General features: G+C 42.5%; 1 protein-coding gene across 3 annotated transcripts in view; it reads left to right on the top strand.

The window, feature by feature from the left end:
- Positions 1–16,052, top strand: part of LOC122920155 (ribosomal protein S6 kinase alpha-5-like) — a 133,041-nt gene that overhangs the window by 75,962 nt on the left and 41,027 nt on the right. For all 3 annotated transcript variants that reach the window (XM_044269379.1, XM_044269381.1, XM_044269380.1), the window contains 6 exons: positions 7,930–8,091; positions 9,527–9,646; positions 10,002–10,135; positions 10,337–10,430; positions 12,129–12,299; positions 12,409–12,600. In XM_044269379.1, coding sequence (XP_044125314.1) covers positions 7,930–8,091; positions 9,527–9,646; positions 10,002–10,135; positions 10,337–10,430; positions 12,129–12,299; positions 12,409–12,600 — 873 coding nt within the window. The remainder of the gene's footprint in view (positions 1–7,929; positions 8,092–9,526; positions 9,647–10,001; positions 10,136–10,336; positions 10,431–12,128; positions 12,300–12,408; positions 12,601–16,052) is intronic.

The following is a 16,052-nucleotide window of genomic DNA, read 5'->3' on the forward strand; positions in this document are numbered from 1 at the left end:
TCTCCGGTCAGTGGAGGGATTTTTTGGGGCTTTGGGTCTCATATATGATGACCCTGACCGTGTCGCCCTGGCTGAGTCGAAGTTACGGAGACTCCTACAGGGAGATCGGCCAGCAGAGGAATATTGCTCAGAGTTCCGCAGGTGGGCTACGGATACTCAGTGGAACGACCCGGCTCTCAGGAGTCAGTTCTGCTCTGGGTTATCTGAAAGGGTTAAGGATGCGCTGGCGCTGTATGAGACCCCCCGTTCCCTTGATGCTGTTATGTCCCTCTCTATCAGGATAGATAGACGTCTTAGGGAGAGATCGAAAATTCCTGAGCAATCGGTAACCTCTCCCAAGCAGCAGTTAGTCTGTACTGACTTGGATGAGCCTATGCAGCTAGGAGGAACTTCTCGTCAGGTCAGTCCTCCTGAGGTTCGCCGTAGGTGGGGGGCTTGTTTTTTCTGTGGGGGGAAGGGTCATTTCATTAATGTCTGTCCCTCCTTTCCCAAAAACAAAAGACCGTCGGAAAACTACTAACCCCAGGCTGTGCGGAGGATGTCAGCCGGGGGGTATACGTTTCCTCCATACGAACATCTCAATTTGTGTTGCCAGCGGTTATTGTTTTTGGTGTTAAGACGGAGTCTATTTCTTTTTTTCTAGACAGTGGTGCAGGGGTAAATTTGATAGATGCCCATTTTGCCCGCACTATGGGTTTGTCTCTCTGTACGCTGCAGAGACCCATTCCCATATTCGCTATTGACTCTGCTCCTCTGTCTCAGAGAAACCTCACTCACGTTGTCCATAACTTACATCTTCGGGTAGGGGACCACCATAAGGAGCGTCTTTCATGTTACGTTCTGGAGGGCCTTCCCTCTCCTGTGGTATTGGGTCTTCCCTGGTTGGTAGCGCACAATCCAGTGGTGGATTGGCAGGCCAGGGAGATATTGGAGTGGAGTGAGCATTGCAGAGAGAATTGCTTAAATAACAATTGCTTAATCGCCTCCATAGCTTCCCTACCTACATTTATTTCGGACTTTGAGGAAGTTTTTTCTGAAAAGGGTTGTCAGAAGCTACCACCTCATCGTCCTTATGATTGCCCGGTTAACCTGATTCCCGGTGCAAAATTACCCAAGTCCAGGTTGTATAATCTTTCGGGTCCCGAGAGACAAGCCATGAAAGATTATATCTCCGAGAGTCTGGCCAAGGGACACATCAGACCCTCTTCTTCACCCGTGGCTGCAGGGTTTTTCTTTGTTAAAAAGAAAGATGGGGGCCTGCGTCCTTGCCTAGATTTCCGTGAGCTAAACCGGATAACCGTCCGAGACCCATACCCTCTTCCTCTCATTCCTGACCTTTTTAATCAGATTGCGGGTGCTAGGTGGTTCTCCAAACTTGATCTTAGGGGGGCCTACAATCTGATTCGTATCAAGGAAGGGGATGAGTGGAAGACAGCTTTTAACACCCCTGAGGGGCATTACGAAAATTTAGTCATGCCTTTCGGTCTGACCAATGCCCCTGCTGTCTTCCAACATTTCGTTAATGATATTTTTAGTCATCTCATCGGCAGGTTTGTAGTCATATACCTAGATGATATCTTAATTTATTCGGCTGATCTGAAAACACATGAAGTACATGTCAGGCAAGTACTGCAGGTCCTACGGACGAATAAATTATATGCGAAAATTGAAAAATGTGTCTTCGCCGTTCAGGAAATACAATTCCTGGGATATCTATTATCTGCTTCAGGTTTCCGTATGGATCCTGGGAAGGTCCAGGCAATTTTAGATTGGGATCTTCCTGAGAACCTTAAAGCTCTACAACGGTTTTTGGGTTTCGCAAATTTCTACAGAAAGTTTATTATAAATTATTCAGTGATCGTTAAACCCCTTACTGACATGACTAGGAAGGGGACTGATTTTTCTAAATGGTCTGACGCCGCTAAAATTGCATTTTCCTCTCTAAAAGAGAGATTTACCTCGGCACCTGTCCTAATTCAACCTGATGTCTCCCAGCCTTTTATTGTTGAAGTTGATGCGTCGGAGGTGGGAGTGGGGGCTGTATTGTCTCAGGGTCCGTCTCCTGGCAAATGGCGTCCTTGCGCTTTCTTTTCCAAAAAATTATCTGCAGCAGAAAAGAACTATGATATTGGAAATAGGGAACTGTTGGCGATTAAACTGGCGTTTGAAGAGTGGCGTCACTTCTTAGAGGGAGCAATCCACCCCGTCACGGTAATTACGGATCACAAAAACCTTCTGTACTTAGAATCGGCTAAGCGTCTCACCCCTAGACAAGCTAGGTGGTCGCTATTCTTTACCAGATTTAACTTTGTAATCACCTATCGTCCTGGGGCAAAAAATACCAAGGCAGACGCATTGTCTCGTAGTTTCCCTGGAGGGGGTAATGTTAGTGATCCGGTACCTATTTTACAAAGAGGAGTGGTTGTCTCTGCTGTACACTCTGTTCTAGAGGGAAAGGTGTTAGAGGCCCAGGGGGACGCCCCGGCCTCTTGCCCCTCAGAGAAATTGTTTGTACCGTTAAACCTGCGTCTTGAGTTATTGAAGGAACATCATAATTCGGCACTTGCTGGGCACCCGGGTAGTAAAGCAACCTTGGAGCTATTGTCTCGTCGTTTTTGGTGGCCAAGGTTGCGTCAGGATGTAATAGATTTCGTGTCTACTTGTTCTATTTGTGCACGCGCGAAAGTCTCTCATACACGTCCAGCAGGGTCTTTATTGCCACTTTTCATCCCCAATAGACCATGGACACATCTATCAATGGATTTCATCACTGACTTACCTTTGTCTGCGGGTAAAACAGTTATCTTGGTAGTAGTAGACAGGTTTAGCAAAATGGTACACTTTATTGCGCTACCCGCACTTCCTAATGCTAAGACTCTTGCTCAGGTGTTTATCAGTGAAATCGTGAAGCTTCACGGGGTCCCTTCCGATGTGGTTTCGGATCGGGGAACCCAGTTTATTTCTAAGTTTTGGAAAGCTTTTTGTACCCGTTTAGGGGTACACTTATCCTTTTCCTCAGCTTTCCATCCTCAGTCGAATGGACAGACTGAGCGTACCAACCAAAACCTAGAAACATATTTAAGGTGTTTTGCGTCTGAAAACCAAGAGGTGTGGTCATCATATTTACCGTTAGCCGAGTTTGCCATAAATAATCGCCGTCAGGAATCCACTGGCAAGTCACCATTTCTTGGTGCATACGGTTTTCATCCCCAATTTTGTACTTTCAAAGAGGGGGGGTCTTCTGGGGTTCCCGAAGAGGAACGGTTTTCTTCATCTCTTTCATCGGTATGGCAGAAGGTGCAAGCTAACTTGAAAAATATGAGTGGTAAATACAAATGCATGGCCGATAAGAAACGGTCGCCAGGTCCGGACCTAGGAGTGAATGACTATGTGTGGTTGTCTACTAGGAATATTAAGTTGAAGGTTCCCTCTTGGAAACTGGGTCCTAGGTTCATTGGTCCTTATAAAATTGTAGCCGTCATTAACCCTGTGGCTTTTCGCCTGGAGCTACCTCAGACTTTTAAGATCCATAACGTCTTCCATAAGTCGTTGCTCAAGAAGTATGTTCCACCTCTAGAACCATCACCGCTGCCACCTCCTCCTGTTGTTGTGGATGGTAATCTGGAGTTTCAAATATCCAGAATTGTTGATTCTCGTCGGGTCCGCCGCTCTCTTCAGTATCTGGTGCATTGGAGGGGTTACGGTCCCGAGGAAAGAATGTGGGTTCCAGCGTCAGAGGTAAACGCCAACAGGTTGATTCAGGCTTTCCATGTCTCTCATCCGGAGAGACCTGGTCCTGAGTGTCCGGAGGCCCCTCGTGAAAGGGGGGGTACTGTCACGAGGGTGTCAAGAGCCACGTCTGACTCCGTTATACCCGGGGTCAGGAAGTCGCAGCGGGTGGCTGCGCGCTCTATGTCTAAAGATCACGGTGTTTCTTAGTGTTTGTTTTCTGTGTTTGCCTTGCTATCCTTTTTGTCTCACTCAGGGATCCGTAGCTTCTCCTCCTCAGCTGTTTCTTGTCTGCCACTCCCAAACTCCTTATATTCTCCTCTCACACTTCTCTTGTTGCCAGTTATAGAGCTTCCTGCCTGGACATCTATGCTGACCCACTGGAGCTGAGAATCTGGTTGTTGTTTCAGAGTGCTACCCTCCGGATCCCTGTTGGGCCTTTGTTGTCTCCTGTTGTTGCCCACCTGGGATTATATGTTTAGTTTGTATTGTCTGTCCTCCCCTTGGTGTTTTTCCTTTAGAGCTAGTGGTGCGGACTAGTGTTCCCACCGCCCTGTTCACTATCTAGGGCTCATCCTAGGGAAAGCCAGGGTTTTAGGCACGTGATCGGCGTACGGGTGAGGAACCCGTCTAGGGACGACAGGGCAGCCAGGCGCCAGCCGCAAAGTGAGTCTGGGGTCACCACCTTCCCTCTCACTAGGGCAGGGCCTCCCTCTTTTCCTCCCTCCGTGTCACGTATGTGACAGTTACGCCGATCGTGATAGCTGTTAATGGGGAAAAGATCAATAAAAACTACAGATTGTCCTGAAAAAAATGAGCCCTCACACATATCCATAGACGTAAATACAAAATGGTATTAGACTATGTACACCTTTTTATGATTGCATTTTACTCATTTTTGTCTAAAAATCATATTTTCAGTTGGCCTTTATTAAAAATATTGAGCCATTCTGTCACAAAGGGTTAACTGTTTTTCTAACTGTGTGAATAGTACTTTCACTTTGTGCAGGTCATCTAATAACCCTTATCTCTAATTTCCTAAGAGGTCATAAACATTATTTAAGCCACATTCTTATCAGTAAGATAAGGATTGAGCTTTGATTAGTGTTTATAAGGTTAGAGAGCAGAGATAATTTCGCTCCTTAGATTATGGAAAAGATAGAAAATCCACAGGCAGCTGTTACAGCTTGTCAGATCTGCACACAAAAAAGGACTCCATATTGATAATAAAGACAAATTGAAAAAAATTATTTTTACCTCCAAAATGAGCACAATTCAATAATTAAAAAAATTGCCCCCAAAGATGTACATAGCCTTTAAAACAAAAAAATAATAAATATGAATTTGTTAACTTTGTAATTGTACGGACGAGGACAATGAAGTTAACATGTTAGTTTTAATGTATAGGAAACACTGAAAATGTGAAACCCGTAATTCCACTTCATTTGGAGTTTTATTTTATTTTTTCAACTTCCCACTACACTGTATTCAATATTAAATGGTGCCATTAGAAAGTGCAAATGCACAAAACAAGCCCTCATATATGAACGCAAAAATAAAAAAAAGTTATGGCTCCTGAAAGGAAAGGAGTAGAAAATGTAAAAAAACTTTAAAATTGCCAGGCCAGGAAGGGGTTAATGTGAGGGGTTTAAATAGCCAATATAAAAGAAAATTCATGTGGAGTAAAGCCTCACAAACTAATAATGATATTTTGTTTATCCGAGAAACTAATATTCAAAATCCAAATACAGTATATTCATGTCATGATGGAAAAAAAAAAAAAAAAAAACTGAGAGGATTCCGTAGCTTGTCAACTCGCTGATTCACAGTAGATTTTTATTATTGGAGATATAAATAACATTAGATATACTTTGGTTAATTTTTTTACTTTTCATCTAAAATAGTTCATGAAGTACAGCACAAGATAAAATTATACTAGGAGGTGACTTTAATCGTTGATTCAGACCTAGATTCTGCAACTAACTCCTCGACATTCAAAAAATGTTACATAAGGAAGATTTATAAGACCTGTGAAGATGTGTGCACGGTTCTGAAAAGGAATTTCCTTTTTACTCAACAGGTGTCACGGCCTATGGTGTGCGTAGTGACATTTTCCTTCACTTGGTTGCCTGTGACTACGTTTGGTGTTGTTTGCATGTGGTGGCAGTGTCTCAGCCTTCTGGCTGATCCCCAGGACATGGTTGCCACGCATGCCGTTGCCTGCGGCAACAGCTGAAGTGTGTTTATGTGTGTACTTCCCCTTTAAGTGGCCGTCTTCCCTTGCCTTGTGTTGGAAGGGTTAACTTCCTTCCTAGTGTGTGTGCACTAGGTGTGTCTGTGTGTGGGTGTGGCTACATGGGCTATAAAGCCTCAGTTAAGATCAGTAGTCGGAGGGGTACTTCAGCCATGGCTAGCTGGAGTCATCCTCCTGTGTTATACAATCTGCCAGTGGGGGCCACCCTTGTGGTCATAGGTTTGTTACATGATGTTATGAAGATGTTTGTTTGGTCTTTATTCTTTGCAGCTTATGGTCCTCGGTTCCTGTGTGATGTGTGGTGTGTGCTATGTCCGTTTGTGTTGTTGTAGACAGCAGCACTTGCACATGGATTCCAGGCTTTGTGTCTGTGGCAGGTAGGTGTTGTACTTGTTACATTTACCTGCCATTGCCATAAGTTGTTCATGTCTCCCTTTTCTATGTAGCTTGGCCACTTAAGACTCCTGTTTCTCCACGTCCAGGAGGAACAGATTGTCCACCCAGCTCCTAGTCCAGGGCCACCCTGAGGGCTAGCAGGGACTATTAGGTTCCGGTGTATGAGCCCTCCTACAATCAGGGTTGGCTCATACGGTTAGGAGTCAGGGTCAGATGAGGGACGCAATAGGAGGTGACCTGCTCCCTAATTCTGTTGTTCTGGCCGAGCACCCAGTAACATCTTTTGGCATCGCACGGCTGAGGGTTTTCCCCATCCTCAGCCGTGACAACAGGACACACATGTTCTTCAAGAATTTACTTCTTTTTTGTTGATAAACAGACATTGGAAGCGGTAGAAAAATCTGATGTTTGGGTATAATTACTTGGAGTTTCTATCTCCATCTCAGACACTGACAACAATATAGGGTCACTTCTTGGCATCTCAATAAATGTCTTAAATCACCCTTTATATGAAAAACACAGTAATTCACCTTCTAGCTGTAATACATTTTCTTTATGTAATTTTCTTTTATAAGAGAGATTTCTATTGCAAGCCAGCGTGACACAAAGCTACAATTATTAACAGAAAAATATAAAACATTCATAAATAATAGGTAAAAACAATCTTCTTTAGAGAGAGTTTAATTGTTACTCAATTATAGGGCTCAACTTTTTAAAAATGCTTCTATATAGATTTGAGAAACTTCTCAAATTGATTAAATTTGATACATATAAAAACAATATCCCAGGTAAAAGATTAGCCAACTTCATCAAAGCAAAACAGGCTAGATCTAAGATCCCTTATCTGTTGAACACAAAAGGCAAAATGATTATCAACCTTAGGGTACTTAAAGTATCATAACTTGGGAATGGAGCATTGGATCAACAAAATGAAAACAGACTTTTAGTCAGGCAAACCACAGTTATATTTGTATACAGTTTGATAGGGAGGTTGCTGACCAATTCCCTTTAAGGCCACTTGGGTTCCTTGAGGAAATTATAGGAAGAACAATGGGGGAAATGTATCAAGGTAGGCACTTTTTGCACTGGTCTTGATATCCCTAGCACATGCCCCATCATAAATGAGGCACATCCTCCGGCAGTCTGGGCACCTCATCATAGCTGCCATAGATTTCTGGCCACTTTTCTGGTGCAGGTAGATGGTAAATATTCCCCCGAATCACTCTTTTATACTGGATGCTTTAGGTCCATAGACAATACTTGTCTCTCATGAAGTAACTCTATGGCAGATAATGCTTTTTTTTTTTTTTTTTTTACTACAATCTTATATATCCAATTGTTGACTATTCTTCATATTTGTTTTCTGTTTTGATATTTCTCTGTAAACTTGTATTATTTTACTTTTAATCCTCTGTTCCTTGGTATTTCACTGCACAGTTATACCAAATTGTATATGGCTTTTCTTGTCTGTGTTTCAGTTAACAGAACCATATTTATATATGTGTTCTACAAAAAGAAAATAATCTCATTTCTGTTGTGTTCTATATCAGGGCCTGGACTGGGAATTGCTGTCTCTCCGTAAAGTCACTCCTCCATTCCGTCCCTCTATTCGCAGTGAGACAGATGTCAGTAATTTTTCTGATGAATTTACAAGTCTTGATCCAGTATACTCACCTGCCGCTACTCCACCCTCTGGAGCTCGTATATTCCAGGTTTGTGATTTATATAATAAAATAGTCTTTTCCAAAATTAGTTATTTTCCCTGATTGGTAGGGGTCCGACTCCTTGCAGCTTAATCACAGCACCGTCCATTGGATAGCAGCTGTGCTTGGTATTGCAGCTCAGTCCCATTTAGGACTGAGCTGCACCTAGTCCATGTGACTGATGAACTTGACTTCACTGGCCTAAGAAGAGGCTGCAGCACTCCACAGAGCACCAGAGCCTCTTCAGCTGGTCGGTGGAGGTGCTGTGTCAGACCTCCCCACCGAGCAGATATTGATGACCTATCCTGTACATACAGATAGGACCACTGTGGCCAGCAGTTGGCTGCAGTAATCTTCTGCTTAGGGTACTTTCACATTAGCGTTTTTCTTTTCCGGCACTGAGTTCCGTCAAAAGTGCTCAATATCGGAAAATAACTGATCAGGCATATCCCCGTGCATTCTGAATGGAGAGTAATCCGTTCAGGATGCATCAGGGTGTCTTCAGTGCATTTTTATTAAATTATTATTTTTGAGAGATGTATACCAATAAATATTATTCTGCAAAGGTTTTCTCAGACCTGGAGCAAAGACATCAACAACTTTATGTAAAAATCATACAAAAACGCACCTCGCTCAACCCCTCAGCCACGGGACACTGCAGGTGCACGGACAACTGGAGCCAGGAAATATGCAATGGAAAAGGGGAAGTCCAGCACATGGTGTCTCCAGACTACTGTCCCACGCTCATATGTTTTATGAGTGCGCTCCCATGCATGCAGTCAGTGCCACTCTAGGACATATGTCCGGTCCGCTCATGGACTTGTCGTGTGCATGGGTGCTACATCACATTTCTTGCATATCATTATGCATTACTTTTTTCCATATAGCAGTTTTTAAATTTGGATTATTAGGTTTATTCTTAAAAGGAAAATGGCAGAGCACTAATGTACTGTGGGCTGTTTGTGGCTGTCTGGTTTAGTATAGAGACAGTATATGTGCTGTGCTGTCCCTCACAACCCACCATCTTTATTGAAAAATTCAGCACTGCTACACCTTCTTCATGTATGTGCACCTTTGAATTGATGGGCATTCTTTTTGGCACTTGGGATAGATTAGATACAACTAACAAGCAGAATATCCAACAAAGGTGCACTACCTGTCGTACTTTTATTCTGGAGGCCTCTCGGCATTCGCTGCCGTGCCGCGGCCGGAACTCTGCCTGCCCCCGTTATAGTCAATGGGGCCGGAGTGGTAGTCTGGGGGCACGCATTCACTAGCGGCAGGACGGATTCGACAGGCTGTTCACCCGCTGGAACAGCATGCCGGAGTCCCTTGCTGCTAGTGTGAATCTAGCCTAACTGGTTTTAATTGGTAAAAAAAAATCTAGGTAATATATTCATTGTGTCATTTTTTAAAATATTTTCTGTCTTTTCTTATAACTCAGGGTTATTCCTTTGTGGCACCTTCCGTCCTCTTTGGTGTAAATGCAGTTATGACAGATATGCCAGCTCCATCTACTGACAAACCATGTAGCCCTACACTGGTTCTTAGTGCAGCTATGAAGGTAAAAGATGTTGCAATATTCAGTTTTTACCTGCAGTTAAAGAGTTTTTTTGTGACTTTATTTACTATTAATGACCTGTCCTTGAATGGGAGTAACAGTGCAGTAACCAAGCAGGCCACCACTCAGTTTATAGGAATGTAGATTTCAGGTGCCTGGTTCTGGTGCAGGAGCTTCTAAAAAGAGCTGATCGTGTGGTGCAAGCAGTTAGACCCCTTTTTGATATTGTATTGATTATCTAAAAATAGTTTTTTTTTTTAAGTAAAGTCCCCATTTAAATAGCAGAATCTGTATTCTACTTCCTGTGTTGCCCATTTTATTTTCTCAGTAAATCTGTCTCCCTTTGGGTTATTTCTAGGATTCCCCCTTCTTTCAGCAGTATGAGATGGATCTACAAGAGCCCGCACTAGGATCTGGCAGTTTTTCAGTTTGCAGAAAGTGTAGACATCGACAAAACAAGAAAGAGTATGCTGTGAAAATCCTGAGTAAGAGGTCAGTTAAACCTTATTTTTTTTATTATTAGACTACATGCTACACTTGTGTTTTTGAGAGGTTTCAGGAAACTTTAGATTCTTTGTAATTTTAACATCAGTACCTCTAAAATGTTTTGTCTTAAAGGGCAGTTTGTTGCATTAAGTCTTTACACATATTATCTTGTCCTAAAATGTAGGTCCCATTTTTCCATTTTCATAGGATGGAAGTGAACACTCAACGAGAAGTAGCAGCTCTGAAGCTATGTCAGGGGCACCCAAACATTGTGAATCTTCATGATGTTCTTCATGACCAGGTCTACTTTTCTTTTTTAGAGAAACATTCCCTTTCCTAGTAATGTGATGTGTAAAGCAGCTCATAACTACAGTGTGTAGGTCCATGATAAATGGACTATTCCTTGACTGCATCAAAGAGCTATACATGTTCTCCAAAATTATGTTGGATTTAAAACAAATTACTTGTTTTGTAAGTATGGAGTACGGGTGTGGCCTGTGTGGATATCCCTTTAATCCTTCAGCTGTTGGGACAGCATTCACACTTTTGACACAAATATAACCTGAATTCTGTAATTAAAAATAAAATCATCATATACCCCCTTAGCTATATACCTTCATAACGTAGAACCTTGCTCATTGTGAAAACACCCCCCAGTACTCTGCATGTGTGCCTTCAAACTGTTTTGCTTAAAAGCATAACGTTTTGTTAAAAAAAAAAATGCAGTTTTGCGTCTAGTATGTTTTTATGCATCTGACCATAAAGTTTCACCACCGTCTACATGCACAGATCTTAACATAATTGGCAGAACTAAAATTACCAAAACTCTTTGACATCTAGATGTTGCAAACATTTTCCAGACTAAAATTGACAAATTTGATCATCTTCTCACCCTTGTAGTAGAAAAGAAAGACAACCCCTAACTCCAAATTTGACAATCAGAGAGCACATATCCTCCTTTATTGGTGAGATGGGTAATATAAAGAAGAGTTCATGTATCATTCCCCTGGGGTCAGTGGAGGCTGTACCAGGGGAAGGGATGACAGTAACAGACCTGATGTAGCCATGCAATCTTCCATGGAGAAAGCTATGATTGAAAGCCACCACTGAGGCAACAGTTGGGATCAGAGAAAACTCTGATAAAAAGCAGTTTCACCTTTTGTAATGCTGAAATCGGTAGCAGTTTCAAAGGGTCACTGAGTTTTCAAAAAAGTTTTAATATGTCATAGACATAGCACAAGTTTTGATCGGTGGAGGTCTGAATGCTTAGATTCCCACTGATCTCCTCTAGAACAAGGAGAGAAGTACTTACTCAATAGAAATCTGTGGGAACATCTTGATACCGTCCTCTCCGGCTAGGGTTTGGTGGGGATCTCGGCACTGATCAAATTTCTCATGCTATGACACATGAAAAGTGTTTTGAAAAATCAGTGACCTTTTGTGGGGCAGACTTCGGCCTATGTGATGTATTGTTGGAGCATAACAGAGGACTGTTCCAACTGCTGCCTATGCATTTTACATGCACAGGCAGTAATGCATTGAAATACTATTGAAAAGGGCAAGAAGGCAATATTGACAATCACAATACATTAGTAAGTGCCTTGTATTAACTTTGTCTACATGATAAATGCCATTGGCTGAAGTGACACAACCCTTTTAAGCTTGTGGGACCTGTTGTTGCACAAGGGTATTTTATGATGTATCTAATAAGCTTATTTTTATAGATATGTAGAAAGCTTTAAAACATAGTGGAAATGTCTACTTTAAAATCATGCAAAGACTAAAATAAATTATGACATTTATGGAGGAAGTGTGTTACACATTTTCTATTCCTCTTGATCAGTCTTGAGAAAGTTGCCCATTTTTGGAGAAAAATAAATAAAGTAACCTAAAACTCCATTGTAACACAACCCTCAAACATCTTTTTCCTATGGCAGAAATATATGTTGCATCATCAGTAAATCTTCCTTTTCCTAATTAGAACACTTCTATGTTGTAGTATCACTCATATCTTGTGATGGAGCTCTTGGATGGTGGGGAATTACTGGATCGAATCAAGAAACACTCATGCTTTAGTGAGGTAGAAGCAAGTGGTCTAATGCGTAGTCTTGTGAGCGCTGTTGCACATATGCATGAAGCTGGAGTGGTGCACAGAGATCTTAAACCTGAGGTGGGACTCTTAGAGAATTAGAGAAGACCTGATCTATCATTATAGAGTCCAGAAACTGGATGCCTGGCACATTTCTTATTTACTCATTTGCTCCTGTTGCTTTATACAGAATCTTCTTCTTTCTTCTCCCGGTGAAGATGCGGTTTTAAAGGTGATAGACTTTGGATTTGCTAGACTTCGTCCACCGGGATCACGGCCCTTGCACACCCCTTGCTTTACATTGCACTATGCAGCCCCAGAACTGCTTTCTCGACAGGGTTATGACGAGTCATGTGATTTATGGAGCCTTGGGGTAATCATGGTAAGTGTCATATGACCTTATTTTTCTAGTTGGCATGTGCTTGTTTAATGTGTAATTTACCATTGAATAATTTTTATTATTGTTAGGGCTCATGCACACGGCCGTGCATTGATGACTGCAATTTGCAGTCCCCAATGCACAGGCAGCATCCGTGCAGTGGCCTGGACGGATCGAGACCCATTCAAACTAAATGGGTCCGTGATCCGTCCCCACCGTGAAAAAAAAATAAATAGAACATGTTCTATTTTCCCCTCTCCTCCATGACGGCACCTTACTTTGAGATTATCCTCCTCCTACCACCAGGCAGGGACAGGAAGCTTTAAAAAGGGCACACCATGCCATGCTTCTCGGTGTCTTCCTGTCCCTGCCAGGCAGAGGAGCAGGAGGAGCCCCTGTGCCTCAGTTCGGGGGCCGTAAAGAAGAGGGGCTGGAGCTGCAGCTGCATTTGCGGTTGTTTGGCGGCTTGCCTTGGGCAAGTAAGCTCCCTCTCTATGTGCCTGCCGTTTATATTTTCCCCACATGTGCGCCAGTAGAGGGGGCGGGCCGCAGCATCCGGACACTAATATGGAGTTCTTCCGGATTCTATTGACGCCCGCTGCTCGAGAATCTCTGCTACGGCGGCTGACGTCATCCGGGGTCCTGATCGGGCTGTCCTGGGAAACTCTGGCCAGATGATGTCGGAGGTTTTTGTTACTTTCGGTGATGGGCTTTAAATTCTGGCGTTCTGGTCAAGGTGGTTGTCACCCTCTGACCAGCGGTTCTCCTGCAGTTTTCAGCCATCTACTCCTGGAGATATGGAACCAGAGGAGTGTGAGAAGCAACCTGTCAGCTTGACAGTGAGTGTTCAGAACGGCAGAGGTTGTACTGGACTGCATAGTATTTTTTATTTAATGTGCCTTTTCTCTCTTTCCTTTGTATGATAAGAGTGACAAGGATGTGTCTGTAAAAGCCAAAACATCGCAAAAATCTAAGTCTCTTAGATGTGGTGTGTGTGCGACTAGGCTTCCAGATAAATACCCTAAAAAACTATGTAAAAAATGTACTGATGACAGTTAGAGAGGAAGTACCTTACTTAAGAGACAAAATGAAGGGTATGATAAGTGTCACAACCAGACAGCTGAGAAGCTCTGACAGAAGCCTTTCAGAACCTTCTCTTTGTTGTGCTGTTCAGTTCCTCATCTCGTTGGCCTCTCTCAGCTGTCATGTGGTTGGACTGATTGCTTCCCTTTAAATTCCTCCCCATGGTGCATTACTGGGCGGCTTATACTACTTCCTGGAGTGTGTGTGCCTGCTGGTCTTGTTTTCCAGTCTGCTACAAAGTTAAGTGCTGAACATTTATCTGTTATTTTCTGTTTGCTGGATCCCAGGTGACCCTGACTCCCTCCGTGTCTGGTGTAGGGAGCCGGTGGTCGTGTCCCCTCACTATTGTAGGGTGTTCAGGGGTTATATAGTCGAGGTACGTGGATATGCAACCATCCACCTCTGGGATCTTTGCATAGGCTGAGCAGCCAGGGAAAGTCTCAGGTCTTGTGCAGGGGTCTCCAATTGGTTCCTTAGCTTTGGATCCACTCAGTCATATATGCATGTTGCTTTGTCTTGTTTCCTGTTCACCGTCCGTGACAATAAGGCAGGAAATAAGTTCCGTTTTGGCTGATTTTTCACCAGCTTCCTTCACCCATCTACTTCTACTTCTAAGCAGGGCTGTGGAGTCTGAGGAGGAGTCGAGGAGTCGGAGTCCATTTTGGGTACCTGGAGTCGGAGTCGGCAAAAAATGAACCGACTCCGACTCCTACTAAATTTAAATTGGAATAAAAAAAAAAAAAGCAAGTTTAAATGTCCGAATTCATAAACAGTTATAATTAATGACTTCTCTACTGTAAGAATAAAGGCCAATGCATGCAGTGCCTCACGTAACCGCAAAACAAACGCGTTTAGTGATGTGAAGAAGCATGCTTTTCATATGCTTCACTATATGGCGCGCAATGCACAATTAGGAGTGGCAATACATATACTTTCCATTGTGTTGTGTTCTGATGTTACAGGGAGCACAATGCCCATGGTTTTCCTCGCCTCTCACTGATAAGGGATTAAGTAAATATGTGTTTTGCAGGACTAGAGACACTTGTATAAGTGAAGGGAATGGAGGGTCAATAGTTCAAGACTGAAGCTGTAAACCATTGGAAAAACTGCTGTCATTCAGCTAAGGCTATAAAACGTGTAAACTCAGAATGTTATCTTAAACTTTAAACATGACTATGGGATTCTTCTAGGGAAATCATGTTTTAAAATAAATGTCCCTTCCTGGATCCTCCCACTGCCCTATCTTCAGCAGAAGATCAGCACACAAAGGAGAAGGCAGCAGCTTCTGCCCAACTACCTCTCTGTGCTAGAAGAGCTTAGAAGAACTTCTTTCTTTCCTTCAAGGAATGTATAAAATACATTTGCATATTAAATACAGAGGAGTCGGAGTCGGGGAGTCTGAGTCAGAAGTACAAAAAACTGAGGAGTCGGAGCATTTATCTACTGACTCCACAGCCCTGCTTCTAAGTATGGATCCAGGAAGGGGTCATCCTCTTTTTCATCCTCATCCTCTGAAGATTTTTCAGACCAGGGGGAAAAAACTAGTGATTCTGATTCTGATAGTGATAGCGATTTTAAAAAGTATTTACTTTCCTCCGAAGAGATTAACGAATTGTTAAAAGCTGTCAGAGCTACAATGGAAATTAAAGAAGAAAAGGTTCAGAGATCTGCTCTGGATAAAATGTTTTCCAGTTTAGAGGAAAAGAAAAAGAGGGTGTTCCCGATACATAAAAACCTTCATTATTTAATCTTAAGAGAATGGAAAACCCTGTATAGGATTTTTTTTTTTTTTTTTTTTGCGTAGAACCATTAAAAAAAGATTACCTTTTGATGATGAGGATTAAAGTCTATTTTTGAATTGTCCTAAAATTTGATGTTTCCCTTTCCAAATTGGCGAAAGGTACATCATTGCCATTTGAGAATACAGGATCTCTTCATCATCCCATGGATAATAAGGTAGATGCAAATCTCAGGAAAATTTGGGACGCAGCCGCATAACTTTTTAAACCCAATATTGCAGCCACCTCGGTATCTAGGTCCCTGAAAAGCTGGTTGATGGATTTAGAAAACTTATTCAAACCTAATACACCATATGAAAATTTTACAGACTTCTTCCCACTGCTGTTGAAAGCAGTAGATTTCTTATCTGATAATATGGCGGACTCAGTCAGGCTTACCGCTAAGACGATGGCTCTGGCCGATAGCTCTAGAAGAGAGCGCTATGGCTAAAGTCGTGGTCAGGGGATATTGGCTCTAAAGCTAGGTTATGTAATATTCCGTTCTACGGTGAACTACTCTTTGGAAAAGATTTAGAAAAAAATTCTTGAAATGGCTTCTGACTCAAAGAAAAGTTTCCCAGAAGATAAAAAGAA

Source organism: Bufo gargarizans, chromosome 10, assembly GCF_014858855.1.
Source record: "Bufo gargarizans isolate SCDJY-AF-19 chromosome 10, ASM1485885v1, whole genome shotgun sequence".
NCBI classification, from domain to species: domain Eukaryota; kingdom Metazoa; phylum Chordata; class Amphibia; order Anura; family Bufonidae; genus Bufo; species Bufo gargarizans.